This window comes from Cheilinus undulatus, linkage group 15 (assembly GCF_018320785.1).
Source record: "Cheilinus undulatus linkage group 15, ASM1832078v1, whole genome shotgun sequence".
Lineage (NCBI taxonomy): Eukaryota > Metazoa > Chordata > Actinopteri > Labriformes > Labridae > Cheilinus > Cheilinus undulatus.
In genome coordinates, this window is record NC_054879.1 from 24614357 (window position 1) to 24641677 (window position 27321).

Sequence of the window (27321 nt, forward strand, 5' to 3'; positions counted from 1 at the left end):
TGAGATTGCATTGTCTAAAATGCAAAAAGCAAATTACCATGAAACAAGAGTTATTTATATGTGTTGTGCAACATTTGCAAGTTTGACATATAAAAGTGAGACTTATATAATCTACTCATTTGTAAATTTTACTTAAAATACAGCCTCCTCTTTATCCTTATTAATCCTCGGTCATTTGCGTCACTCAGCTGAATCTGTTCCATTACTACGCTGTTAAAAATCAACTTTAAATTCACACATTAATGATTTCTTCAGTGCGGTACAATGTGGCAAAGCCAATAGTGCAGTTAAAATACAATTTGTTCTTTCAGAGTAATAATCTATCATTAGAGTCCAAGAGAGAGAGACAGCGTGACACAGACGTTGCCACAGCAGCCTCTGTGTGGGCTTCGATCTTTAGTACATTTCCACCAAAGGCAGCTGGCCCTTTAACAAACACATCTTGGCACTGATGCTTGAAAAAAATGTGAATGAAATCCAGCCATTCATAAAAATAGTCCTCTGCTAAGCTCTGATTGGCTAGAGCGGTTGTCATGCATAATTCATAAGCTGCCCGAACGCGGTTGGCTGCTTTCCTAACGGGCAGCAGCATTCCACCAATCAGCGCGTGTCTCTGCCTGCCGCTTGAGCCCTGGGGAAAACCAACCGGGCCATTAACGAAAAGCTCAGTCAAGTTTTGCTAGTCGACGGAGGAACAGCAGTTGTCCGTGCTCAGGCGACTGTACCACTGTCGACACGTTGTTTTTTTTATTTGTGGATATTTCTACAATCTCTTTTCGAATTAAGGGACGTAATTATACCAAAACAAGGTAAGCTGCAGTGTTTATTTCGGTGAGAACTTTGCTTTAACGAAGCCTTGGTGTTTGCTTGGTGTTTAGACGCTCTTTTAAGAGTACAAACGACCCCAACGCCATCTTATATAAAGATATTTACTTTGTCAACCATTTTAAATCGGCGTGTTTTCGTGTGAAATACCCCGTAATTTGCTTTTGAGTGCAGCGTGGCTCGTATTTCACCCTTGATTTTTATCTGCGTGGATGTTGGCTTTAGCTTATCAGCGCGGTGGAGCGACTGTTTGTGATTTTTATGAATGGACGGGCCATTTTTTCTCTCCCTCCCTCTGTGTTTCCACACGGGTCGAGTTTCACTTCATTGAGAAAAACAAGGCAGGGAAGGGTGGGGGAAGGGCGGGGGGAGGAGGAGGAAAGGAGGAGTGTGAGGGGGGAGGCAGAATGGGGGGAGTCTGCTGATCTTCGTCCCCCGCCTTTTATTTGGCAAAGTTTGTACAAAAATTGGCTCATGTTGTAATTTTAGGGCAGCGAGAAAACTTGGTTTGAACTGTGATGTAGCCAAGTTTGACTGTTTACTTGTTTTGTAACACAATTGCTATAAAGCCGTAGCGAAAATTATATGTTAACTTTGGTCGCTGCATGTGGTGCACTTTTTGTCTAGATGGGAATTTCGATTCGTTTGCGTGATCCGCTCATTTCGACCAACTCTTTTCGTCTTTCAAATGCCCCAGTTTAGATTATCTTACTAGTTTTATCGAATTTAGTCAAACTTTTTTTATAATTACATTTAGGTATATGTTAGAGTATAAAAAGCCCACTTAAAAACATTTAAGTCCTTAATGTGGAGACTTGGTCTTATCCCCTTCTGATGTTCCTTATCCGCTTGGTAATTTAGTAGTGTATAGTGTGCATACCATGCTGTATAGAACTTACAAACATCGTATGCATACACGTTCTTAGGTTTGGCATTGATCCAGATGCTGTTTTTTATGCATCCTTAGCTTTGACCAATAATCGTAATGATTGAACAAATACTATTCTAACTATTTCGCAGCATTTTTAGAGACCTTGTAGTTTGCATAATATCCAAAATGTGAATTATTTATGCCATGAAACCATTATTTAAACACCTTACCTTACAAAGATTCCCTTGAAAAAGAGGTTTTTAATCTCAATGGGATTATTCTGGTTAAATAAAGGTTAAAAGGAAAAAAGACATAATTGGGGTTTGAGTTTACTCTTTAACAGAAAAGGAGCATCCACAATGTTGTCATTTTAGTGCAAAAAAGTCGGTTGCAGCTCCGTTGCATCTTTGCAGATCATTTTTGTTCAGTTCTTTCAACTTTCAATCAACTCTTTATTCAATAGCAAAGAACTAGTTGTATAAATCAGTTATATTCAGCAAATTTTCCTTCTATTTTGGAGTGTTGCAACAAACATGGCTGAAATGAACATTTTTGGCACAACGCCATCATTTACAACACTTAAAAACAACTTATTTATCTTATGTCTTACAAGAAGTAAGTAATATTCAAGACATCTTATGTGTTAGAAATGTGTTCATTTTGCTGCAGAAAACTGGGTTAGGCTGCCATTTCTGTTAACTTATAAAACACCATAAAATGTAAATTCATCCCATGCTTTAGTATTGAACAGAATTACTTCTGCAAGACAACCACTGGATTTGCATGCCTGAAAATGCTTCACTTTTTAATTCATCACCAAAATAAGATTGCAGAATTACAAATTAACTGGAAAAGCCAATTCCTACTCAACCCATGCATACTGGCTTGTGAAGTGAAGGGCCAGTTTAAACTATAAAGTGTAATTGTTTACATATTCTAAGCTTTATTGACACGGTCATAATCAATGCAATGATTTTAAATTTCTTTACTGAAGCTCTTTTTGTTTAGAAAGTAACTTATTTTATTTATTTCAAGTTTCTTCTCTTGCTGTGACTCCTATATGCCCTAAAAGCTTTAATATGTAGGTTTTTAAACATGCTGCTCTTGACTGACATGCTGCATTAACATTTTATCGTCCACATGAGTGCATGTACCATGAGGTCCAATGTTGTAATTGCTATCTGTGCTGTGTATGTGTAATTACTGCCCCGCAGCTATCTTGGATTCGTCATCCTAAACAGCACATAGAGGAGTGAGTCATATCACAGGGAGATGTGAGAAAAGAGGGCAGCGTCTGAGCCTTATCATGCCTCCTATAATGTAAAGTTAACTTTTCTCCCTTGTTGTATTTCGAGTAAAGAGTCCAGGTTCTGCCAGTGCTGTTAGACACCAATCAGCCCGCTGGCCGCCCTTTTTTCTATCTCGTTTGCTCAGCTTTGAGTCGAGGACGTCACAGACTTTAGACAGACTCCGGAGTGTCACATTTCTAAGTCTTTTACTCAAGATCTCCAAGCTGATTATAGTGGAAACTACTGCCCGCAGATGGCCAGTGAGTGAGGCTTATATAACTGTATTACATGTGTTCCATGATGACGGCGTGTTGTTTACATTGTGCTACTTTCCTCTCCCTCTGCATGGCGCGGCTACAAAGGCTGTTTGTTGGTTAAATAAAAGGCTGGAGGGAAGAATATGGAGATGTTTCAGGGTTGGAATATGATGCAGAAGACCATGAGTGCATCACTGCATGCCTTATTACAGTAGAAATGACACTCTGAAGCCCCTAAGTGTACTTTTTATTAAATAGTTAGTGTTTCATTATGCAATATGTTCGTTTTATGTTTGATATAAATTTAGTGTATATGGTGGAAGGCAAATATGAATACAGTCGAAGTGATTTTATCTTTACAAAATGGTGAAAGGACCAATGGGATGCCATGCAAGGGTTATTTTGTCAAACTAGACAATGATTCAAAAAAATGTATTCTCAGTGGAAAAATATTTCCATTTAAGATGCACGAACAGGAATATACTTGACAGTCCTGCTTTGAAATACCACTTAAATCATTAATTTGTTGTGTTTGAGGCTGTAAGTCACAATCTTCGTTAACATTTTCTGTGTTTAAAAAGTAGTGAAAGGAGCTTGCCATAATACCAAAATTCCCAAAGTGATATCTTCAGATCACGTATCCTCACCAAGAAAAAGCTAAAAAATTTAAAAAAACCTTTGATTTAGTCCATAGATGATCAAAAACTAAGAACTATTTACGTTTTCAGGCCTGAACAAGTCTATTTTTTACATTTCTGCAGTAAGATAGGCTATGACTTCTGACAATTAAACCTATTTATTTCTTTCCTTGTCATTCAGTCTGCAGTAGTTTTGCATGGTTTATAAGGCTTTTTCAGTCTGAAAATTTGTGTGTGGGGGGGGGGCCGTCTGGAAAACTTTTGGGGTCCTTAAGTGATATCACGTTGCTTTTCTTGTCTGCACAGCAGCAAAGATTCTCTCAACTTCTTATTGCATGTTAAAGATGGCCATTTTAACATATAAGAAGCTCAGTTTACCAAATACTAAACTGTTCTTATTGAAGTCAAACTTATACCATTAATTTGTCATCTTTTCCTAATCTTAGTTTTACAAAACAGTTTAATTGTCTATAGTTTGCGTATGACTTCTGAAATCCCAAAGTGCTTTTTGATGGTTATTTTTGTTCTACCAACTTAGCAAATATTTATATTCTGTTCTAAATAACAAATAAACTGCAAAAATCCTTATTAAATAAGCCCAAAATTGTTTCCCAAGTTTGGGATTTTTGCTTTAAAACCCTGAAAAATGGCCAAAACAACTACATTTAGCCACACTTAATTACGTTATTTTCTGAAGTTGTTACAATTTTGATTTGTATTGGTGCTGTGTGGCACCTTTTTCTATCATTTTAAAAATGTGTGGTGTCAAAAAATGATGAGAGCAAAGTCCTAGAAACATATGCAAGACCATTAAAAAAAAACAATTCAGTGCAGAAGATTTTCTGCAACACTTAAATTAGGTGCTTAGGACTTCTGTTTTTGACGCTATGGTGTCCAAGGAATTATCAATACTGTTTGATTTTTACTGGAGTCATGTTAGTGTTTCTCATGAACCATAGCAGATCACATGCATATCTTCACTGGGCTGATTATTTATGCGTGTGTCTCTCTCCAATCATGTGTTTTCCAGTGACCCACAAAGTGACCCAGGCGCTGTCGCTTTAAAGCGAACACCTCCCCCTCCCCCTTCAAATATTGGAGCCCCCCAATCACCCAGATAACATGGACGGATTCTACGACCAGCAAGTCCCATTTATGGTCCCTCCCAGTGTAAGTGGACCTATGGCAGTGATGCAGCATCAGGGCACTTTACTGTAGACTGATCATATTATAAATCTGTTTAAGTCCGCTTAAAAGTGACGTCTTCTGTTGTTCTCATTCTCCCAAACAGCACAAGTCTCACGTGGAGGAACCATCTCACAGCAGGCCTCTAAACGACAGGAAGAGAAAATTTGTGGACACAGAGCTCGCCCAGGACACAGAAGGTACCAACACAGCATCTGCAATCTTCTAATAACCTGTAATTTCTTAATGCTTTCACCTTCATTAAATATTCAGTTGCAATAAGGCTCAAAACCTTTCAATCTTGATTTTCTAGAACTTTTTCAAGACCTCAGTCAGCTGCAAGAGATCTGGATTGCAGAAGGTGAGTTCTCTATTTGCTTTATAACCATTTATTTGTTATTTAAGGCTTCCTGAAATGTCTTTTTCATCATTTAAACACTAAAATATTAACTAAGGAAGTAGGTTTGATCAGGAAACCTTTAATTTTTATTGCACATTATCAAAATTTGCGCTGCAACTTTCCGTAAACATTGCTTCATTCTCATTTTCACTTAATCATGCATGCTCATACTTAGTTGTGAAACAAGGAAATGGCACACTTAAGTCTCCATGCAAGTTATGTTTTTGTGAATTGGATGTATTTCTTAACGGATGATGACAAAGGGCATCTTCAATTTTGGAAATAAAAGTACAAACCATAAAATACTTGAATTAAAAAATACATTTTTGAGTATGTTACTGTATTTAAACCAGCCACTGCAGAGGTTCTTGTCTCTTTAGGAATGAGCAAAATTGGGAAGGTTTGCAGCTTAAAGATTAGCTTGATGAGAATGTGAATTATTTCAATTTTTGTTTTCATCAGTCGAGCAAAAAAAACCAAAGTCCTCTTCCAGGGAAACTGCTGACGGAGTTCTCTTTTTATCTTGGCAAAAATACCTGTTGTTTTTTTCCCAGCTTTTTTCATCATTTCCCTTTCGGTGTTTTTTCCCCTGGGTGCGTAGGAAAAAGTTATCAGAGGGGTCAAAAGTTGTTTGATTTTTCTCACTTGTGTAACATTTTTGTTTGTCTTTACAGCCCAGGTGCCTGATGACGAACAGTTTGTCCCAGATTTCCAGTCGGATAGCTGTGAGTGCTTAATTTTTATCTTTATTTTCTGCTATGTTTAAGTTCTTTCCTGTTTTCCTTAAGAAAATTTGCAATTTGGTTCTAATTTGAATAATAACCCGACTACAATTTGGGAGTTTTAGTGAAATCTGGCGAGAGATTTAAGCAGCAGTGGCAGCTCTGCATCACAAAATTTCATAACAAAAAAGTGCGTGGGCTTGGTTTCTGCTCTGAGGAAGAGAGCTCTAGTTCTTTTGGAGTTGCCGTCCCTGACCGAGACATCCAGCTCACCCGTCTTTTATTGAAATTTTTCCATCCTGCCGAGGACAAACACCATCCTTCCTCTTCAAAAACATAGCTTTGGGAAGACCACCCTCCCCCCCATTCCTCCCTCCCTCCATTTTGAGTTTAATCAGCCGATTGGCATGGGGCATCACATGAGCCAAGCCTCTAATCTGATTTCACACTTTCCCGCACTCAGGCCCTGCTGCTGGAGTGGGATGGATTCCAGAGGATGGGCAGCTTCAGAGTTAGGGCTGGGCGATATGGACTGAAATTCTTATCTCATTATTTTTTTTTTTTTTTAGATGAATGGCATCACATAACATACTTTTTTTTCTTGTAAAGCTAGAACTAAGAGTGTCACAATACTAGAATAACAAACTTTCATATGGTTGTAGTACAATTCAAACCATCACTTTGTTGGTTAAATGCTGAAAATGTTCACCAAGTACTGAAATGTCATACAAAACAATTTTACCAAATTTTATCCAAGAAAAGCAAAAAAATTAGGATCCATGAACTATGCATATTTGTTGTATTTAATCATGAATAATTTAAGTTATACTCCTGCACATTAGAAACATTTCAGGTTGTCAAAATTTGGTGTTTCAGAATGATCAAATGTCCGTTATTCTGATAACAGGTGTTTCTTTAAAGGTAAAGAATTTAGAGGTTATTTGTTACTTTCCTGGATAAATTTTCCCAGTTTCTGAAGTTTTAGTACCATGTGTTACCATGATACATCCTCCTTTATTTTAAATATGCTATGGTGTCAAAAAATGACATTAACAATATTCCAACAGAACAACACCTATTTCATGTAACAAGTGCTTAGAAGTGAAATAGCCTGCAAGCAAACTGTCCTAATTGCACAAATATGAAATGTTGCCAATGCTCAAATACTTCAAATGGCTTTATCTGTCATTTTACAGGCAAAAAAAAAAATCAGGTTTCAACTTCCTGTTTTCTGTTATAAATGACTAACAGAAACTGCCTGCAAAATAACAAGTGAACAATATTAGGTGTCTAGGGCTTCTTTTTGGGTTGCTATCGTATCCAATAGGTATCTATTATGTTTGATTTTTCCTAATAAAATGAAAGCTGCTAAATGAATTTGAATATATAAGAATCAACATCAGCATAAACCATGTCACTGTAAACAATATTTTCTTGTCTTATGTCTCGTTCGAAAGCATCCATCATTATATCTGTAAATCTGGGTTTATTTCCCAGCCCTACATCAGAGCTAAACTCTGATCCCCTGAACTCCACGCAGCCGCCTGTTTGTCTCTGCACTCTAATTTTTTTGCCTGCAGCAGAGGGATATGTTTGAATTATGCCCGATGGAGCATTTTATGACTCCTCCCCCTCTGACTCTCAGAGTTTATGTTTTGGTCTGAAGCGTAGGAGGTGGAGACAGGGTGTGGTGGCTGCCTGTCTTTGTCAGCTTTGCCTCGATAAATCTTGGTTCCTGCGGCTCAGAAAGCTGCAAACTGACCGCTAAGCTGCAGAGCTGTAACGTATTATTGAGGTCGATGCATTGACATGTATGTGTTCCTATGCAAGGTTATGTAGGTTCGTAGATGTGTAGTCAGCTTGTTGTAAACGCTGCTGAGGCGTCGTCTTTGACCTTGTGTGTACTTTTTGTGTGTGTGGGAAACAGAGAAGTGGATTTGGCAGTTGTTTCTGTTGCTAGGCTGCAGGCCACTTGCTCTCACAATTTGCCTATTCACTGAAACTTGATTTTCTGATATCAGCTCCAGTCAGTAGGACATCACATGGGTTTAATAACCGTGCACTGACCCCCTTTAGACTGGATTGTTTTGATTATTATTTTGGAGAAAATCTTCTGTTTTGATTTCTATGTTTTATGATGTTGTAACTGCTCAGATGCTGCCTTTTCTGCTGTTAAGGAACATGCACATTGGTGTTTTTAATGACAATTATGATTCTGATTCTGCATGTAAAAGGGAAGTTGAAGGGACGTATCTGTGCACACTTTCAGACTTTAATAAGCAGCAGCTTTCAAAAGGAAGGTTTATATGGCTTGATTTGTGCCTGTATTTATGGCCGTGCTTCCTACAAACTCTATAAGAAATGTCTCCTGTGGTGCATTTCAGAATATATACTAGTAGTGGTGTATGGAGTGCACCCAATCATTTTTCAGTATACCCAATTCAAAATCTCCACTCCTAGGATGGCAAGACTGAAGTTATAAGTACACTAGTATATCGCTTTGTGACGCACTAACCCCATTAGTTTGCTGAAACTGAAAAGGGAATGTGGTGATCTCAGCCTTTTTGCCAGTGGTGGTCTTTTATATCAGCTTTTTCATTTTTCAAAGCCAATGACCTGTTTTATTGTGAACTAAATATGCAAAATGGTCTTGCATGTAGTTAAAACAGGAGGTATAACCACTTCTCCAAGCATTATTACACCACCATATACCTCCTAAGGTGCTTACATTTTAAAATCATTGAGCATACAGGTCTTAACACCACTTGGCATGACTTGATTTAAAATGTTCTAAGTCAGGGCTGTATTTTTCTTCTGGTGTATTCTCTGGACAACAGCCCCCTTTCGCATAGTCTTTGAAGTGGGTCTTTCCGAACTCTTAACTAGGTCTTGAGTTTTTGAAATATTTTGGGGTATTTTGCCTTTATTTGGACAGGACAGCTTAAGAGAGACAGAGAATATGGGGGAGAGGGAGTAGGGGAACACATGCACCAAACAGTGCTGAGAACTGGACCAAAGCCTCTTTATTTGAGCACCCGAAATAACCACGGAGCTAAACGGGCACCCAACTAGGTCTTGAGTTTATGAAGACTTTTCAACTGTGATATGGACTGGTTTTGTTTTAGCCTGCACAAGGAGTAAAAAATCTGTCTATTACAATATAATATTGTCTATATTATACAATAATATAGTTTTACCTGTTTAGGCAATCATAAACACTAGTTGCAATTACTAATTACTGCTCGTAATGTTTCCTAGCACTAATATTCCCACTTGGGGTGCATTGTTCGGACAGTAGCCCCTTTTAAACAGCCTGTTTAATACAGGACGTTTTGCCCTTTTACCAGAATCAGCAGTTGAGACATGGGCAGAACAATTCTGGTGTAAATTGTGGAGGAAAAAGTCGTAAATGTGCATCTCTCAATGCTGGTGTAAAATCTCACACCATGAGCAGAAAACATGTTGTTTTGTTCAGTGTTTAAAACAAAGATGATGCAATGGTAGAGCTTTGTTGCAGTTCTGTTGTAAAAATCACTGTTTCAGTGGGGCATTATGTAGTTTTAGAATTGACTATGTCCTTATGTAGCTGAACTAAAAGCTCCCTGATATGCTACATATCATGATACTTAAATCAATAGATTTTTGTAAACCCACAGCCCAGTGCAGGGGAGGAGAGGAGTTTGCATTTAGGGCACTTGTTTGCTAATCCAGCCCCCTGTTCACCCATCCAAAGATGCCTAATCTCTCCATTATTTACTCCCTCTGTGTGAAAAGTCTCCATCCAGCCATTAGGCTCCACAGCGTGCACACGGGAGCTCACGTGCCCATTGTTTGCCCCGCTCAGGTCCATCAGCACCACGGCTGATTTATTTGGCTCCCGCTCCTCTGCGCTCAGGGATCTAGTTTCTGCCCGGCTATTATGTGGCGCCCCGGAAGCTGCAGCCAGTGTCTAATGGTTACAGCACAGGAGAAGAAAATCATTCATCGCCATTAGATTACAGCCACACTGATTCATGGGTATTGGTATTGGCCCGCTCTAATGGGAATCAGACGAGGAGTTGGATAGCTTTTGTGTGTACAGTGCAGTTAGTATCGTGCTACCTAGCTTTGGAGGATGGATGGTTGTTTTCACAGAAAGAGTCGGCGTCATTAGAGAGGATGATGATAAATTGCTGCTAAGTGTCTCTGTCAGTCGAGACATTGTCCATACGTCCATTATCCATCAGTTTAAATGTGGTTAAGATAACTGCTGCACTTCTGTTTATGGCTTCAGTTCTGAGATATCTGGAGTTTATCTAATGCACTCACTTGTTTGTCTCCTCCTCTGTAGTGATGTTTCATGGCCCGCCACCAGCCAAGATCAAACGAGAGCTGACCCCCTCCAAAGAGCTCTCTCCCTGCCGCCAAGACCGCAGTCCCATGCCCTACGGAGAGAAGTGCCTTTACAGCTACAGGTAAGAGCGGTGTAATCACATTAAGAGTTCACCTGGAGCATGACTATGTATTGATCGTCCCACTCTGCCTTTTCTCTCCTCCACAGTGCCTGTGACAGGAAGCCCACTCCAGGGTTCAAGCCATTAACTCCCCCCTCCACACCTGTGTCTCCCTGTGGCCCCACCAGCACAGCAGTAACGCACCCCCTGAGCGAGCAGACCCCCCCTCCACCTCATCCCCACGTAGCCAACCCAAATGCAGGGCCACGTGCCGTTCATGTACAGCAGCCGCTCACAGCAAATGCCAGCTCAGCCAGCCAACAGGCCCTCCCAGTCCACAGCCACACCCCACCCTTCGTGGTGCCCTGTGCACCAATCAGCCAGGATGCCAACACCTTCACACCTGAGCACAGGTTTGTGTTCATACTTTCTCTTTTAAGCTTTTTAGCTTCCTGTTAAGTATCAGTCAGAAACCTTATCTTGGGCCCAGTAACAATCCAGCTACAATTTTTTTTAAGTTCTCATCCAGGTTCAGCCCTTAAAATGGAGATACATGGGTTAAAATCTTAATTTGTCAGCATTTAAGAATGTGTTTTTTTAATTTTCACACATGGGTTTTTTCGAAGTTGCACTTGCAAATATTCATTTACATCAGTGCTGCACAAATATTCAAGATGCGATAGACTGTGCATTTATATAATCGCATAAAAGGTGACAATTATTTTAGTATTCAGTAGTACTTGACAGGTTTACAAAAATGTCTGCAGAAAGGCCTTTAAGCTTTAAAGCTTGAATTATAAACTGCAGCTTCTCAGAAATGCAACCCTTGCCAACTAAAGTGAATATTCCTTTGCATCTTCATAAGATAATTCAATGGATTTTTACATTTTTGCACAACTGTTTACAAACATTTGTTATTTACTAGCAGTTATTTTACATGTTAACACTCGAGCGAAAACATCCAGTTTCTATGTCAAAGGTAGAAATACCAAATGGCCTATTTCCCTTATTTTTGAAATATATCCATGAAATGAAAATGGAGGCATCTTTTTGATAAATACAGCTTATAGAAAACTATTAGAAGCAATTCCTCAAATCAAATCAAGAAGTAAGAACAGATGGCAGAGTTCAGCAGCATCTTGACTCATCATTTTTGGTCATTGTTTTGATTCAGAGCTCCTTGGTACCAACTTGCATCCTGCATGTTTAGATCTTGTCAAAAGTGCAAAGGAGGACTAACTAAGGAGATGATAAAATCTGTGAAAGTCTTAATCTCATTGTCTTCTGTCTGTCCCATCATCTGTAGGTTCCAGAGGCAGATGTCAGAGCCTTGTCTACCTTTCCCGCCGTCAGACAGCCAAGGACGACCCCAGTTCCTACCGCAGGTTCCCAGCAGCAACAACAGTTTGCCACGAGACAGCCGGCCACCGTACCACCGGCAGATGTCAGAGCCGCTGGTAGCCGTGCCTCCACCACAGGGGTTCAAACAAGAACTCATCGACCCACGATACACAGAGCAGGGCGTCCCCACCATGGGCCCTCCTGTCCCTCCGTCGGGGCCACCACGCCAGGTTGGGTTCCACCCCATGGCCATCAAGCAAGAGCCAAGAGACTTCTGCTTCGATTCTGGTGAGTAAATCGAGCCTGAAGTTGCATCTAATTGTTGTTTTCACTTGGTGGCCATTTTTCTCTGATATCACACTAAGGATTGGGTGTTGAAAGGTGCTGAAAAGGCAGAATATCTGACAAATCTCCAGAAATTCATGGATTGTACACTCAGTAATGCAAAACCTAAGTTAAGTGCATTGTTACATTTGGATATTGCACTAAAAGAAGCTATGAAAAGGAGAATTTGGGTACTCATAGTCATAATAGGTTGCCAGTTATTATGTACCTTATTTTTCATCCTTTTAGCCAATTTGAAAATGGTGCAACAAGTGTTACGTCCTTCTTAATGACATCCAATTTGCACTGAACTATGATATGGACACCAAAATGGCCATTATTGAGGTAAATTCTGTTGAAAACATGTTGGAATCAGGTTCTAAATGCACAATATCTAGAAGCAAAATAAGAGTCCAGCAACAAGTGTTAGAAATGATTTAAATGACGATGCAGTAACAATATCAAACTTTAATTGAAGAAGATTTTTGGTGACATCTGGGTTGACTCTGACTGCAAAAAAACCCTTCACTTTTGAACCAGTTTTGAGCGCCTTTTAAATGTAAAAATGCAGGCCAGAGAGCTTTCTATTTCACTGGCAGGTCCAAAGCCATCTGTGGGAAAGTCATTGTCTCATTTTGTGTGCAAGTAGAGCAGGCTGAAGGTGGGGAATGTGCCTTTCCATGTTTGCTCTGGGCACCAACACATGCCTGTGAGTTTTAGCGCTGAACGCACAGGTGCTCATTTCACACACTCACTTTGAAAGCCCTAATCTGCATCATTCCTCCAGAGTCACACCAGCAAAGTAAAAGTGGGTCTTTTAGCTCAGCCTAAGCCTCCAAGGGCAAAAAGTAAATGGGTCACTCCTCCAGCCAGGTGCACAGAGCCTCTTCTCTGAGCCTACCTGGAATAGATCTAGGCCAACGCCTGCAGAGTGCTTAGTGACCTGCAGTACGACCATTGATTAGAAGAAGCCTGGAAAATCTGACAGAACACAAAAGGGGCCAAATGGTGCCCGTCCTCTCCACAAGGCCTCATCCTGGCAGTGATGGCTGTTTGTCCACGTGGTGCAAAGCAAACAAGGCCGAGCCACTGTCGGGGCATTGTTTGATCCCAACGCCCACACACCCAGCTGTTGTCCCCTCGCTCTCATGCATTTACATCCCTTTTCCCTGAAACTCGCCACTCTTTTTCATCTTTCCAATCGCTCTCATATACTCTCATTCCTTTCCTGCCGACTGGTTGGTGACCGGCTGGCCCGGGCAGTGATGTAATGACAAATCCTCTTAGCTTCTTATGGCCTTTAAATACCTACGTCACTAGGGACTAGCATCTCTAGATGGACGGGAGAAGTGCCTGTTCGGCATTCCAACATGGAACATGTTGTTACGGCAGTGTGGGTGGTCTGCACACGTCAACAAAACCAGTTATGAGGACATAAAACAGCAATTTATTTTAATCCAAGCGTTATAAACCCACATTATGATAACTGCTACAGTACCTCGGCAACTAAAACAGAGGTCTTAGGCAGCCAGTTTTGGGTAATTTTTACTTTCCAAAGATTGCAGGCAAAATCCTTTAGTCTGGCTTAAATGTTCAGTTATTGCTCATGCAAGAAGAAAAGTAGCACAAAATCTCAACAGCTGTCATGATTTTCTGTTAAATACTCACTGGGTAGCTCTCTGCTTCGCTAGCAAATCCATTTCACCATGTTAGTGATTGTCACAGCATGTTGACAAAATCTTAAAAATAAGACACTGAACTGTCAAATATTTTTATTTTTTACATTCAATTTACTTTATAGTTGCAGATCAGTTTTATTTGCTAATGTTTGCTTATTGGTGCATATGTTCTTACATCTTATTCGAAAAAGCACAGGAGAAATATAAAAATCAAGGTTGTTAAAAACACAAGATTTGTCATTTTAGATAAATGAGACTAAATATATCCTTTCTGGTGCTACAGCAACCAAACATAGGGTACATTCTTGTTTTTAATTTGCAAAAATTTGAGGCCAGCTCCCTTTATCAATCTTGAATATTCAGTCTAATCTCATGCAAGTATAAAAGTTGCACACAATCTCAATGCAAGCCATAAAGTTCCCCTAAATGCTCACGGGGTGGTTTTTGACTTCCCTGGCAAATCCATTTCCAGTTGTGGGAAAGTGGTTGTCTTGCTTGTTTGCCAGAAGAGCACAAAATCTTAAAAATGAGGACCTTGAAGTGTTAAAATGGTAATATTTCATATTAAATTCATTCTGGTAAGAGTTTAAAATCAGTTTCCTTTCCAAAAATCCTGTTATGTGCTCACTGATGTAGCTATTCTTACAGTTTATTCAAAAAACATGTCAGAAAAATAAAAGTCCTTTTTAATGATACTATTTTGTAATTGTAGATACCATACTCATAAAAATTAGACTATTGATGCCTTATTTGGTACTACAGCAACAAAATAGGGTAATTCTGTGTTAATTATCAAAAAATTGCCAGCAAGGTTCTCTCCATGTCTCTATGTTTATCTGGCTTACTCTTAATATTGAAACTTCATCATCCAAGAGTAGAAATAGCAGAGTATCCTCACATTAAGGGCCTTTAACCATCAAGTTTTTCAATGTTCTACATTAAGTCTTCTTTGTTAGACTCGCAGAGTAGTTTATTTTGCAACTAAATCCTGTAATTTGCTTATTGATACAGCTCCTCTAACATCTCTTTTTAAAAAACACAGCTCAGTTATAAAAGTAGAGGTTGTCACAATACCATACTGGAAAACATTTGACTCTATATTAATACTAATTCGTCACAGGCCTTTTAGTTAGGATTAAAAACAGTTGGCAATCTTCTCTCCATGTCGTCTTGTTTGTCTGGCTTAATCTGAATATTTGTTTTTTTCTCATGCAAGAGTAAGAGGAGCACAAAATACTTATATTTAGGACCTTGAGCCATCATATGTTTTCGAACTGTCTTTAAATATAGTTGGTAACAGCTGCAGGTTGTTTATCTTGCAAACAATTTAATGAATAACCCCGTTGTTGCAGCCCTGCTTGTATCCATATGACAACGAATAAACAAAGAATAACAGTAAATATTATAATTTATTTATTTAATGGGAAATAAACTGTGAAAAGTTGTCTGTTGTGAACAGAAGTGAGGATTTTCTGAAATAACATGGATTAGAAGTAGAAAATTAAAAAAGAGGGGCGAGGATATTTAAGTTAAATTTCTACCTACTCCTGTTTTTGGACATTCTTACTTTTGTTTTGCCTGTTTTTACCCTTATACTCATACAAAACAGAAATTTTGTGGTATCTCTGATACCAGATTTGTAATTTTTTAAACAAAAAGAGCATAAATTAAACAGTATTGATACCAGTTTTGATACCATGCCAACAAATGTTGAATTTGCAGGCACCTAAAATTGGGTAGTTTCTTGTTTTGATTACCAGAAACACAGGCAAAGTCATGCATGTCTCTGTTGCACAAATACATTGGCAAAGATTCAATATGCAGCACTTCGTGTGCTTTTAAGACATAAACATAACTCTTGACACTTCATGAGCCATCAAAAGGACTAACAAACTGTTCAGAAATGAACTACAGTCCCCTTTGCTCATATTGCAGCAACTTGCAGTAAAAACATGATTAAAAATCTCTAGTTTTGTACTACAAGGTTGCTGGTCATTGAAGTAAACAGAAACAACATTTAGCTAAGTGTCAAAGATTTAACCACCTTAATAGCGAGAATGGCATCCTTAATGCATAGTAAAACAGTTTTAAGCACATAATACTGATCAGTTTCTTGCTTTTAATCACCGAAGATTCCACCAAGAACTGCTGCACACTGACAGCCTCAATCAGCATATCTCTGATTGTAGTCTTTTGTTCCCTGCATGTTAAAATGTGATGCAACCTCCAGCAGACGTCTCCTAAAAAGAAGACATGACTTTAGGAAACACTTCCCAAAGATTGATCTCTGCTCATCTTATCAGCAGACAGGAAACAGAATAAAATGCGGGGGCGGGACGGCTCTGCAGGGACTCTGAGAACAGAAGACAGACTCCGAGCCTCAGGGGTGGAGGACTGGTGTAACTCGATTGTCATTGAGATTTAAAACAGCAGCCATGGTGCTAATCTTATTTACAAGCTGGGTGGACATGGGAGGGATGTCGTGTGCTGCTCTCTGATCCCGGCTGTGTGGGGGTGTTTGGGATCAGGCATATTTTAGGCCAGCTGTTTGAGCTAAAGGCCGGTGGTGGCCACGGATAAGGGGCTGTCATGGAGATTTTATGTCCATAGTGTCACAAAACTCAATTTTGAGGCTTTGGCCTGCAGAGGCTGACACATAAATCACCTCACTGATGTTTAGATTAAATCGATCTGGCAGCAAAGATAAAACACGAAAAAAAAAAATTTTGAGGCACTGAAACATCAAAACACAGACCTGAAATAAGAACTCTTCCAGATGTTGATGGGATAAATAATTTATTTTCAAGAGAGGAAAACATCATATCAGGTCATGTATCTTAAAGATAATAATAATGATGATAAATATGAAGTTATTGCAGATTTGAAATAACATTATGGCGATTATGAAAGTTAATCCCCAGTATGCTGATGTGATATCGACGCCCCTGCGATGCTTCGCCCTCACTATGAACATCACAGAGGCATGGACAAGATGATCCTCTCTCTGTCCCATCTTCAGAAAAAGTAACAGAGGCAAAAACAGGGCCAGGAAGTGTCCATTTTCTGCTGCGCTCTTTCACTTTCCGGTAAAACTGAAAAGCACTTTGTCATCATGCCATCACTGTACTAGTATGAACTTCTTAGGCGTGAGGACAGTGGAACTTCAATAGGGTGCAACCCATGCAAATGCATAGTGAAAACACTTGAAGACTAATGTCTAGTGGTTATAAACCTGAATGAGTAATGCAGTTAAAAAACTGCACAGTGTAATGGCTGCCCATGCAGGCCTAATGACCAATTCTCTTGACCTTTGACCTCCAAAATTGAGACAGTTAATCCTTGAGTCAAAGTAGATGCTGATACAAAGAAAACCCACCAAAGCATTCTTGAGATATCAAGCTCACCAGAGAGACCCACGTGGACAGAGAACTTGAAAACACAATGCCTCCAGCCTCTGCTATCAGAGGCATAAAGAGCTAAAAAGTAAAAACAAATGCAAATACCATATTTATGATTGATAAAACAGAAAAACGACACAAATGAGTGGTTTATAAAAACAGTTGAACATAATCTAATATGATAAAATCAGGTAAATAAGCACTCAGGCAAACCAAGAAATACCAAGTTGATGTAAGATGACAGCTACCTGATATCAGATGGTAAAATCAGCCTATAAATCCATGCAAGTTTGTCAACAAAACCCCACTCTTAGCGCTCTCTGCAGCACAGCAATTGTTAACATCATTGTAATGGTAAAAACTAAGTACAAGGGTACTGCAGGGTCTTAAAAGTCTTCAAATCAAGGCTTTAAAAGGCACTGGTTAAAGCTCAGCTTGTGGAGAAGACCCCATATTCAGATGTAGTTCTGGTGCTATTGGTTAATGTCTTCCTCCACTCTCTCCCCCTGTATTTTCTGTCTCTCTTCAGCTGTTGTATCTAAATAGATATAAAAGCCCCCAAGAATATCCTTTAAAAATCAAGGCATTAGAAGTCTTAAATTTCATTGACAAAGGTCTTAATTTCATAGCTAGCAAGACAGAAGAAAATGGTAATATACCAGTGTAAAGCTCATACATTTTAGTATTTATATGCATTTTTGACCCTTCCTTTGTTGTATGAAAATAGATCCAGATGTGTTTTAACAATCACTATACTTCCATGTAGGGTTGTGAACCATCTTGTATTAGCCAGGATGTTTGGTATTATGAACTGAGTTTGATTGTCCTGGGTGGGACGCCCCTTGTTCCGCACAATGCGTTTTTTCCTCTGTGATCACTCAACCACACTTAACTGATCCTAGATCAGATCTTTTGGCAATGGTATCAGCCATGCAGTGTTCACATCTATGAAATGACACCTCTCCTTTGCATCAGATTGCAAAAACAGCATCAAAGGTGCTGAAGAAGTTTGGTTCATGGCTGTTGCTGTTAGGTAGGGATAAAAATGCGGATAAAACATTACAAAATGAAAGAAATTGTTAGTTTAGGGATCATTTTTGCTGGTAAAAGAGGTTTATTTATACAAACTTGCATAGTAATAAGGTTCCATTGAGAGCAGCCATGCATTACTAAAAAAGCTGTCAAGCCTGCTTCATATTGTCCTTTGCATTTAAATAGATGTTAGAAATTGCATCTGCAAGAGGGTGCAGTCACACTTCACTTTACCTGCTCTGTGTCAGACTAAATCTGTGTCCTGTAACTTGGCTTGCAACTACCAAATATATGCTAAAAGTTAATAAACAATGCACAAAATCCTTTTGCAAAAAGCACTGGCATTTTCTGTTTTTTTTTCTTCTTTGTTATGTTTTGCTGGTATGACTCTGAAGCATCACTGCTTACAACATTTGGTGTGTACCCTCTTGAAAACAGGCATTAGACAGGATAAACAAGCCTTTAAGTGGTCTTAAAAGGTCCTAAAAAGTCTTAATTTAACTAAAGAAACTACTGGTTATTGTTTTTGTAAAAGCTTTTAGTATATTTGTTGTATCTGCGCTGGGTCCATGCTTATTAAAGCTTTCAAACTGGACTTTATGTGGGTCGCAGTATTTTTAATCAGTTAAATTCTCCCCTTCTATATCAGTAACAGTGTCATAAATCCCTTATGAGCCTTTAGCCTCCTCTATTCACAGACCCACACAGTGGTTAAGTATCAAAGCCATGTATCTTTGCACACAGTGGCAGGGATCCAAATATATCTGTCAGCTGCGAGGTGGATTTTGACGTATTACACATCTGATATGACAGTGAGGGTGTCTCTGGTCTAAATTTACCCTCTCTTCTTCTTCTTTGTTTACAGAAGTGCCTAACTGTCAGTCATCGTTCGGGAGAGCGGGGAGCTTCTACCAAAATAACCATGAAAGTAAGTTCTCATTATTCTCTCCCTTTTTAAGTCCCAGGTGTTTAAATGATTGCATTAGTGATGTCCGTCTCTCCACGGCCCTGGATCTTATCGAGCGGCTGAAAGCTCTGCTCAGTGATAGCCGGCTGGGAGAGTGGCGTTAAAGTGACAGCTCAGGGGAAAGCGAATCTATCAATGGATGCTGTGTAGCTGCAGCTGGCAGCGGCTCAGCACAATACAAGCCTTCCAGTCTTGGGAGGCTGCCCGGCTATATTGCTTTGCATGCAGTTTGGATCTCTGGTCGCTGGCCTTTACGTCAGAAGAAAAGCCAAGTTCCCACGCTTTATATGCTGCTTAGATTCTCCCGATTAATGTTGCTTTCTTCTGTTTTTCCATCGCAGGTTTTCCCTTCGACAGAGATCATCAGCTGTACTTTGACGACACCTGTGTGGTTCCTGAGAGATTAGAAGGTGAGGATTTAAACAAAAAAAGGAAGCAAACACTCAACCAAAAGAGCTCGATACTGTGAGCTGTTTCAGAGGCTGAAACTAGTCTTCAGCTTGTGGTGCATAATGAACAGCAAGTCCACTTCACAGTCACCATCTGGCAGGAATTTCTCACCACACTGCGGCCTCAAAGCAGCGCAGATCTGACTGACACTTTTATTTTTCTTCTCTTGCTCCCCTTCTGCCTCTTTTTACGTCTCTGAGCTCCATTCTGCTCTGGTGAAATTGGATTTTCTTATTTTTTGGCACACTTCAACAAAAAACTAACTAGAAAGACACAGTGCAAGGGGAGGTTAGAAAGCAGGGATGCCATAATTTTGCCATACAGTAAGATAGATAACCATACCAAAAAAAGGAACAATTATTTGAGAAATTCTGGTAATAAATACCCCAAAACTACTGGCAAATTTCTACACATTGGCAGTGTTTCAGGGACAAATGTTGCCTAAGTTTTTGTGCAGTATGGAAAATGTGCAGGACTTTCCCTGCAGTTGTTGATAGATGAATAAAACACCCTCCTTTTTTGGCACTTTTTAATACCAAGTCACTTAACAGCTACAATTGTACGACTGAAAGTACGTATTATTGATTAATGATGATTTGTCAAGTTTAAGACAAAATATATATTACCTCTAAATCTGAGTACTTTGAGTTGGCATTCCTCTTTTTGGGGTAGTTAAAGCATAGATGTCAAATGTATATTTTTATAAAACTATGTAAATTGGATATTTTGCTACAATTTTGTCATTTGTAATAGGAAATAAGACATTCGGGGTATTTTGGACAAAGACATTTTGTTAGGTGAATTGGGGACTCTTCTAGCCCTGTGATTGGCTGGCAACCAGTGCAAGGTGTAACTCATCTTTTGCCCGGTGATACTTAGGATAGACTCCCAGCTATCCCTGTGACCCCAAATGGGCCACAGGGGACAGTTGGATTACACATAATCAGTTGACAGAAATTTGCCTGCAATTTTGGATGGATTCAGTTCTATTAGGTGATCATAGATGACACTCTGACGTACTGTATATGTCATTTTTTTTTTAAAGATAATGTTCTTATCAGGGCTATAATCATTAAAATAAGAAAGATTGTTTTCTTTTAAACACATGGAATCAAGAAAGTATCAAAGTATCGCAAATGTTAAGAACCCTACTATAAAGCATGCAAAGTCAACATGTTTAGAATAAAAGGACGAGGATAAAACTGATGTCAAGCTAAATGCTAATGCTGATTTTCCATTGTTTTTTGTCTTGCAGGTAAAGTAAAACAGGAGCCCTCAGTGTACCGTGACGGCCCACCCTACCAGCGCCGCGGCTCCCTGCAGCTCTGGCAGTTCCTCGTCACTTTACTGGACGACCCAGCTAATGGTCACTTCATTGCGTGGACCGGCCGTGGCATGGAGTTTAAGCTCATCGAGCCTGAAGAGGTCAGTACTCCCTGTCAGTAACTGCAGGAGAATCTACAGACATGGAATTACAGTTACAGAAGTTTTGCAACAATTTAATTGCCTTTTTTAAAAACTTTCTGGCTTTTCTGCTAGTGGATAGTGGTTAGAGCAGGAAACCAGGGGAAGAAAGTGAGTAATTATGGTCAGGGCCAAACCCAGATGGCCAAATTTGAGGACTACTCTACTTACTTGACTTTACTTCCCCTTACACTTTATTTAAAACCCATAGGTCCATATCAGCGTGAGAAAACATGAGAAATATTAATACAGGACAACAGTGAAAAGACAAAAACACAAAAGTTCAAAGATTCTAAGAAGTTAAAGCACAATTTGAATACCAACAACAGGAATACCTTGTATCTCTGCTTGTGGGCTGAGTAATCAATATTATGATTTCATTTTTTAATTAATTGGCTCATAAATTAGTACATATTTGTCATAGCCTCTATGAACAGAGCATGAATTAACCACATCCAGAACCCAGAAATTAAGTTTTTTGAAGAAAACAAATCACGGTAATTGCTTTAAATCAGTCATATACTACATGGTAAAGTTTGACAGTCAGTCAGACTTGAATTGTGAAGCTTTACTTATACAACGAGCCATAATTGCATGTTGACTTCTTTTGTTTTCTTGAAGTAGAAAGCAAACATGTTACGGTATAGACAGCATCAGGGCATGTGGAAAGTTTTACAGTTTGTTAATCTCATCATCAACATGACTGATAACCATGATTCTTTGTCCTCAGGTTGCTCGTCGCTGGGGCATCCAGAAGAACCGACCTGCCATGAACTACGACAAACTAAGCCGCTCTCTACGCTACTACTACGAGAAGGGCATCATGCAGAAGGTAAAGGCACGTTCACTCTTTTTGTTTTCTCTCCCTCCCTCCCTCCTCCCTGAGAAACATTAGAGCTGCAGAGAGGCTGAAACGGTCTGATGGTCATGTTTGATTACAGCCAACAGGGAATTATCTGATGTAGATTCTTACAACAGCCGGGGGCTAAGTAGTCGAAGTGGATAAGAAGCCTGCAGAATCTGCTTTTACTGAATATATGACTGTTTCATTTAGATTAATCTCCTTCAGGCACATTTCGAGGCGTTTTGTACAAAAGAGCAATACATCAGTTTTAAAATTTGGCTTTATTTGTGCAAAATGTACCGGAACTGCTTCAGCTGACGCGTTAAAGCAGCATTTGTGGGTCTGTAACATATTGAATTATGCTGGCTATACACTGGAGTATTTTGAAACATTCAACAGTTTGTAAAATGTGGGAGACCACCGATGATAAGGACAGTGTTGAACCAATTGTTAACATTATAATCCACTGAATGCAAGCAGTAAAACACCTGCTGTTTGAAGTAACAACTTCACAGTTCAGACTCAATCAGCATGAAATAGCTCACAGAAATTGTGTGATTAAACGTACATTCAGAAGAAAAACAAACATGGCGGATAATTAACATCGGCAGCTCAGCACTCGATGCCATTTCCAGACAAGCTGCTCTTCTTTTTCAATACTCTGGCTCAAAGGATTAGTTTTGTTCAATGCCCTGTTATAGAACTGTCAAAGTACGCAACATCCAGTCTGATCACTCTGATTGGCTGTTACAGCCACTCAGTTCAAGCCAACCTGACCTGGAAATGAAAATATTGTATTTGATTTTAGTGATTCAGTTCAGGGCTTTGACTTAAATAATTATATAATAAAATGGGCAGTGGTTTAGCTCAGTTAGTAAAGCAGGGACCCATATACAGAGGCTACAGTCTTTGTGTTGGTGAGGATTTCTTGGTAGTAGCCAGGTTTAAACCTTGGTTCAGTTTCTTCCCTGGTTGAGGGACTTACCTGTTACTTTCTTAATTGACTGAAGCAAACATGGACACAAAGTCTGTAATGATCTGGTCCTGGCACCCATTCCCTCCATATTTCCCATCCTTCTTCAGCTGTCCTATAAAATTAAGAGTGGGGTTTGGCTGCAGACAGCTGCTTTCAGACACTTCCTTTTACAGATCACAACTGAGACACCCCCTCTGTCAGGGTGGAAGTGATGCAATTTGCTGGTGCAATGTACTTGCTGTTTTCAGAAATAGATATGCGAACAGTGGGAAGCTTTAGCTGCATTAGCATAGCTTTAGCTGCATTAGCATAGCTTTAGCTAATGCAGCTAAAGCTTGCACAGGGATGTATCAAATTTAGCTATGTTAGTGTTTTTTTATGAAGGACAATCTTTTTTTGATAGCATATTGATTAGTCAGCTTTAAATTAAATGTTTTGTAATTAGGTTTTGCAGGTCAGGTTAGTTACTTTTGATGTAAAAGACTGTTCCTAACCCACCCACTGTGATCTTAACCATTACTTTAGCCAGAAGTGATTTTATTCTGAAAGTTTTTGCATGTATTTCCACCCTGACAGTGGTGGTGTCTGACAGTAGTGGTCTGAAGCCAGGGTGTCTTGCAAGTAAAGGACAATAACTGGTCGCTTGTGTTGGGCTACACACCAGTGATTGTTTTGGGAGGATAGCATTGGCCAGATTCCATATCTGTTATCAGGCATAATCAATCTAGCAAGGCAATAAGCTGATGTGCTTGCTTTCAGTGAGAGAATGACCAGATGAATCTACGCCATTTGAGAGGAAAGACGTAGTAGCTACAAGCCAGGTGTAGTTGAAGTGACTGCTAGCCTGTAAACAATGCCGGCTGGTAAAAAAGAGCAGACATGATGCAGCTATAGAGGCAGTTCTATTGGTACTGGATGTTTCTTTAATAAAAGGACAGCAAAAAACACACTGAAAGGTTTCCTTGGTGGAAAAAAGGAGTTTGATTCACTAACAGGCTCCACTGATGGTGAAAATTTTTAAGGCTACCTGTCAAGCTTCATGGTGGCACATGTCTATTTTATATTGTTTGTTGCTCTGATTGGCCATGGATGAATGCGACTGACGGAACGGCCAGTCCACCGTCTATGGGTTGCTGCCTAGATGGATAGGATGTTTTGCATGCACTCATATTATGGATAATTGAATAATCTGAGAGTTTGATGCCGGTTTCAATAATCTCTTTCATCTCTTATTCCAGGTGGCAGGTGAGAGGTACGTGTACAAGTTTGTGTGCGACCCTGAGGCTCTCTTCTCCATGGCCTTCCCTGACAACCAGAGGCCCAACCTGAAGGTGGACCCTGACAGCCTGCCGGGTCTGGATGATGACACGGTGCCCCTCACCCACTACGAAGACACTGCCCCCTACCTGCTGGACGCGGCGGAGCAGTGCGCGGCCGGCCTGCCCTTCCCAGACGGCTACGGCTACTAACAACTGTCGTCCCCACCACACTTATCTACATGCAAAAACACTCCCTCGATGCCCACTCTGGACCTGCTGAGCTGCGAGGAAGCTAAACCTCACGCTCTTTGCTCCCTCTCCTGCTCCCTGGAAAACCTTCGGAAACTCCGGAAGCTCCCGAGCTACAACGAGGGGGGAAAAAGAAAGGACAGAAACAAGTGGACTCGGTAGCTCTGCCCCGGCTTCCTTAAATAAGACAAGGGGGCTGCTGTTTTCTTCAGAGACCAAACAAAGCGAGGCCGCCAACTTTAAAAAGAACTGACAGCAAGAGATGTTACACATCTGATTTTGTGACAATCTGCTTTTCTTAAAAATGAAACAGAGTAAAATTTAAAATCTAAATTCTATCGTTGCCTTTTTGGGTCCCCTTTCCTGCATTTTCACTTCACCACATCTTAACTGAAGATCCGTTAAAGGGCTTTAATTTGCAAAAACGGATTAACAAGAAAACCACAGCATATTCTAACCCCACAGATGACTTTGTTTTCTGTAGATAGGACTTCTTTTTCTTTTAAATATGCCAGCTGTTTGTAGAATTTCGTTGAGACCCAGGACTCTCAGGTTTCTGGGGCGTTGCTGTATTTTCAGGCTAGTCGGTCAGGCTGCTCTCTCTCTCTCTCTCGTGTAAATGTTACGTTATTTTAATCGTACCTACCTACCGCTCCGTGTAAGAGATTGTATCTGCTTCCCTTTAGAGACTGAGAGTCTTTACAGTACAGTACACTCCTCTATATCATGTTTGTTCTCACTGCTGGGTCCTTTTCTATCGAGATGATAAGCACTCCATCTCCTCTGTTTTCAAAAGGGACACACAAGTACATATTTTCCCATTAAAACGCCTAAGATTATATATGATAAAAGTTGATTTTGCTCCCTTTCTTTTGTATTCCCGTCTGGGTGCTTCATGTTTCCTTGGCAGTGTACTAGTTCCTCTGATGCCCCAGTATGGCCGGAGCATCGGGACGTTGCATGCAAAAAAAATCAGAAGGGTTTTTTGACGTTTTGACGACCCGTTTTTTGGACACCTTCTCTGCCAGTCACAACCAGAGACTTCTGCTTCTCTTTGCATGGTGTAAGTGTCCACTAACATATCGCTTTACTGTCTTTGGACAAAGAAGATATTTGTGATATTCTCTGCAGTTTTATTTTTGTGTTCTTTATGTATGTTTCTGAACCGGGGCAAAGACAAAACGTATATAAAAGTATATATTTTTGCTATAAGGCTGCATTTGTTTTGATTTTGATGTATAAGCTGTATAGTTCTGCCTCTAATAGAAATGTACCTTTTTAAAAAACAATCCTTACGACGCTCCTCATGCAGACTGTTTCTTTAAGAGGCCTCTGTGTTCAGCTTTGAGTTAGATGTTTGAAAAAGGCCAGAGTTCCAGCGAAGGCCACGGATATTATCATGGGATCGAGCCCGAGCACAGAGGAGTCTGCTCTTGTATAGGCTTCAGCCCCCCCTCCTCCCCTCCCCTCCCTCACAATGTGTTTCTTACACTGCTGAGTTTATGATAATCTGTACTGGGTACAATAAACGGTCCTTTATGCTTCACTGCCTGCAGTCCTGGTGTGTTTCATCATTTTTTTCTTCCTCCTGCGTGCAGTCGGCCGGTCAGCTGACGGGCTGCTGTGGTCTGGCAGTCACTCTGCTTGACCTGGCTGATTTCATGAGTCACATGCTTCTGACTCTTTTCTGTGTTTCTGAGTAAATGATTACTCTCTCTTAACCTGAGGCCTGACTGTTTGAGCAACATCTGCTAAAACTGTGTACGAGGAAAAACACTGATCACTGCAGAAAAGTGAAACCAAGATCAACAAACAATAAAAATCTTTAAAAATCCCAAGATCCCAACTTTATACTTAAAGCAACATCTGGTGTGATAAACTACTGATTCATAATCTCAGAAACTGTAAATAAGATTTTATAGAGGTTTAAAATGACTTTAGAAGTTCAAAAGGACTAAATGAAAGTCTGTCTAATTTGTATAATTTCATGGAAAAAACATCTCATGACATCTATTGCAACCCACTTTAAATTGCTTAGCTCAGATAAAGATCAAATTTCAAGATATAAACCACAAAAATAAGGCCAGAATTGCTTGTAGTTACTTTAATCAACAACTGTTTTAAGGAACTAAAAGGGACCTCTGCATATTAACCCCATTAGATCTACATTTGTGTATTTTATATGAATGTTGTACAAAAAACACTAGATTTCTATATAATGAGAAAACATTTACAAAAAGATGGTGTAAGGGGTTCGAGGTCCCATGAAACATGCTGATCCTAGGGGGTTCAAGGACAGCTAAAATGTAAAACTTTAAGGCTTAAATGGTTCAAAGCCTCTTGAAATATAAGGGTTTAAGACTTGGGGCTTCAAAGACAATTCAAGGCTTGGGAGAGGGCTTAAAGACCCATTAAGTCTTAGGTGTTCAAGACCACATAAAAGACAAGAATCATGAATCCAAGGCCCCATTAAACAAAAAGTTCCCCATGTTAGATATAAAGGTTCAAGATCATGGAGGTTCAAGGGCAGAAAAAGTGTAAGAATTCAAGAATCAAGAGGTTTGAAAAGTCCAGGACCCTGGGGGTTCCATGCCCATGTAAAATTTTAAAGGCCAGACAAAGAGAAAGAATTTGAATCTCAAGTGGCTAAAGTACCCATGAAGTATAAGGATTCAAGACCCTGAAGGTTCAAGGCCAGATAAAGTGTAAGATTTCAAG

The 27321-nt window shown here is 39.8% G+C and overlaps 1 protein-coding gene across 2 annotated transcripts; it reads left to right on the top strand.

Moving 5' to 3' along the window:
* The first annotated feature begins 665 nt into the window (after positions 1-665).
* Positions 666-26149, top strand: etv5a (ETS variant transcription factor 5a). 2 transcript variants are annotated; one of them, XM_041807494.1, is made up of 13 exons: positions 666-809; positions 4911-5050; positions 5172-5265; positions 5379-5426; positions 6140-6190; positions 10518-10641; positions 10728-11033; positions 11927-12249; positions 19260-19322; positions 19703-19771; positions 21067-21236; positions 22006-22113; positions 24334-26149. In XM_041807494.1, the coding sequence occupies exons 2-13, from the start codon at positions 5003-5005 to the stop codon at positions 24562-24564; spliced, it is 1635 nt and encodes a 544-aa protein (XP_041663428.1). In that variant the 5' UTR covers positions 666-809; positions 4911-5002; the 3' UTR covers positions 24565-26149. The 2 variants fall into 2 exon arrangements, with proteins under 2 accessions (XP_041663428.1, XP_041663429.1); XM_041807495.1 differs by having other exon boundaries at positions 22006-22107.
* Positions 26150-27321: the final 1172 nt, after the last annotated feature.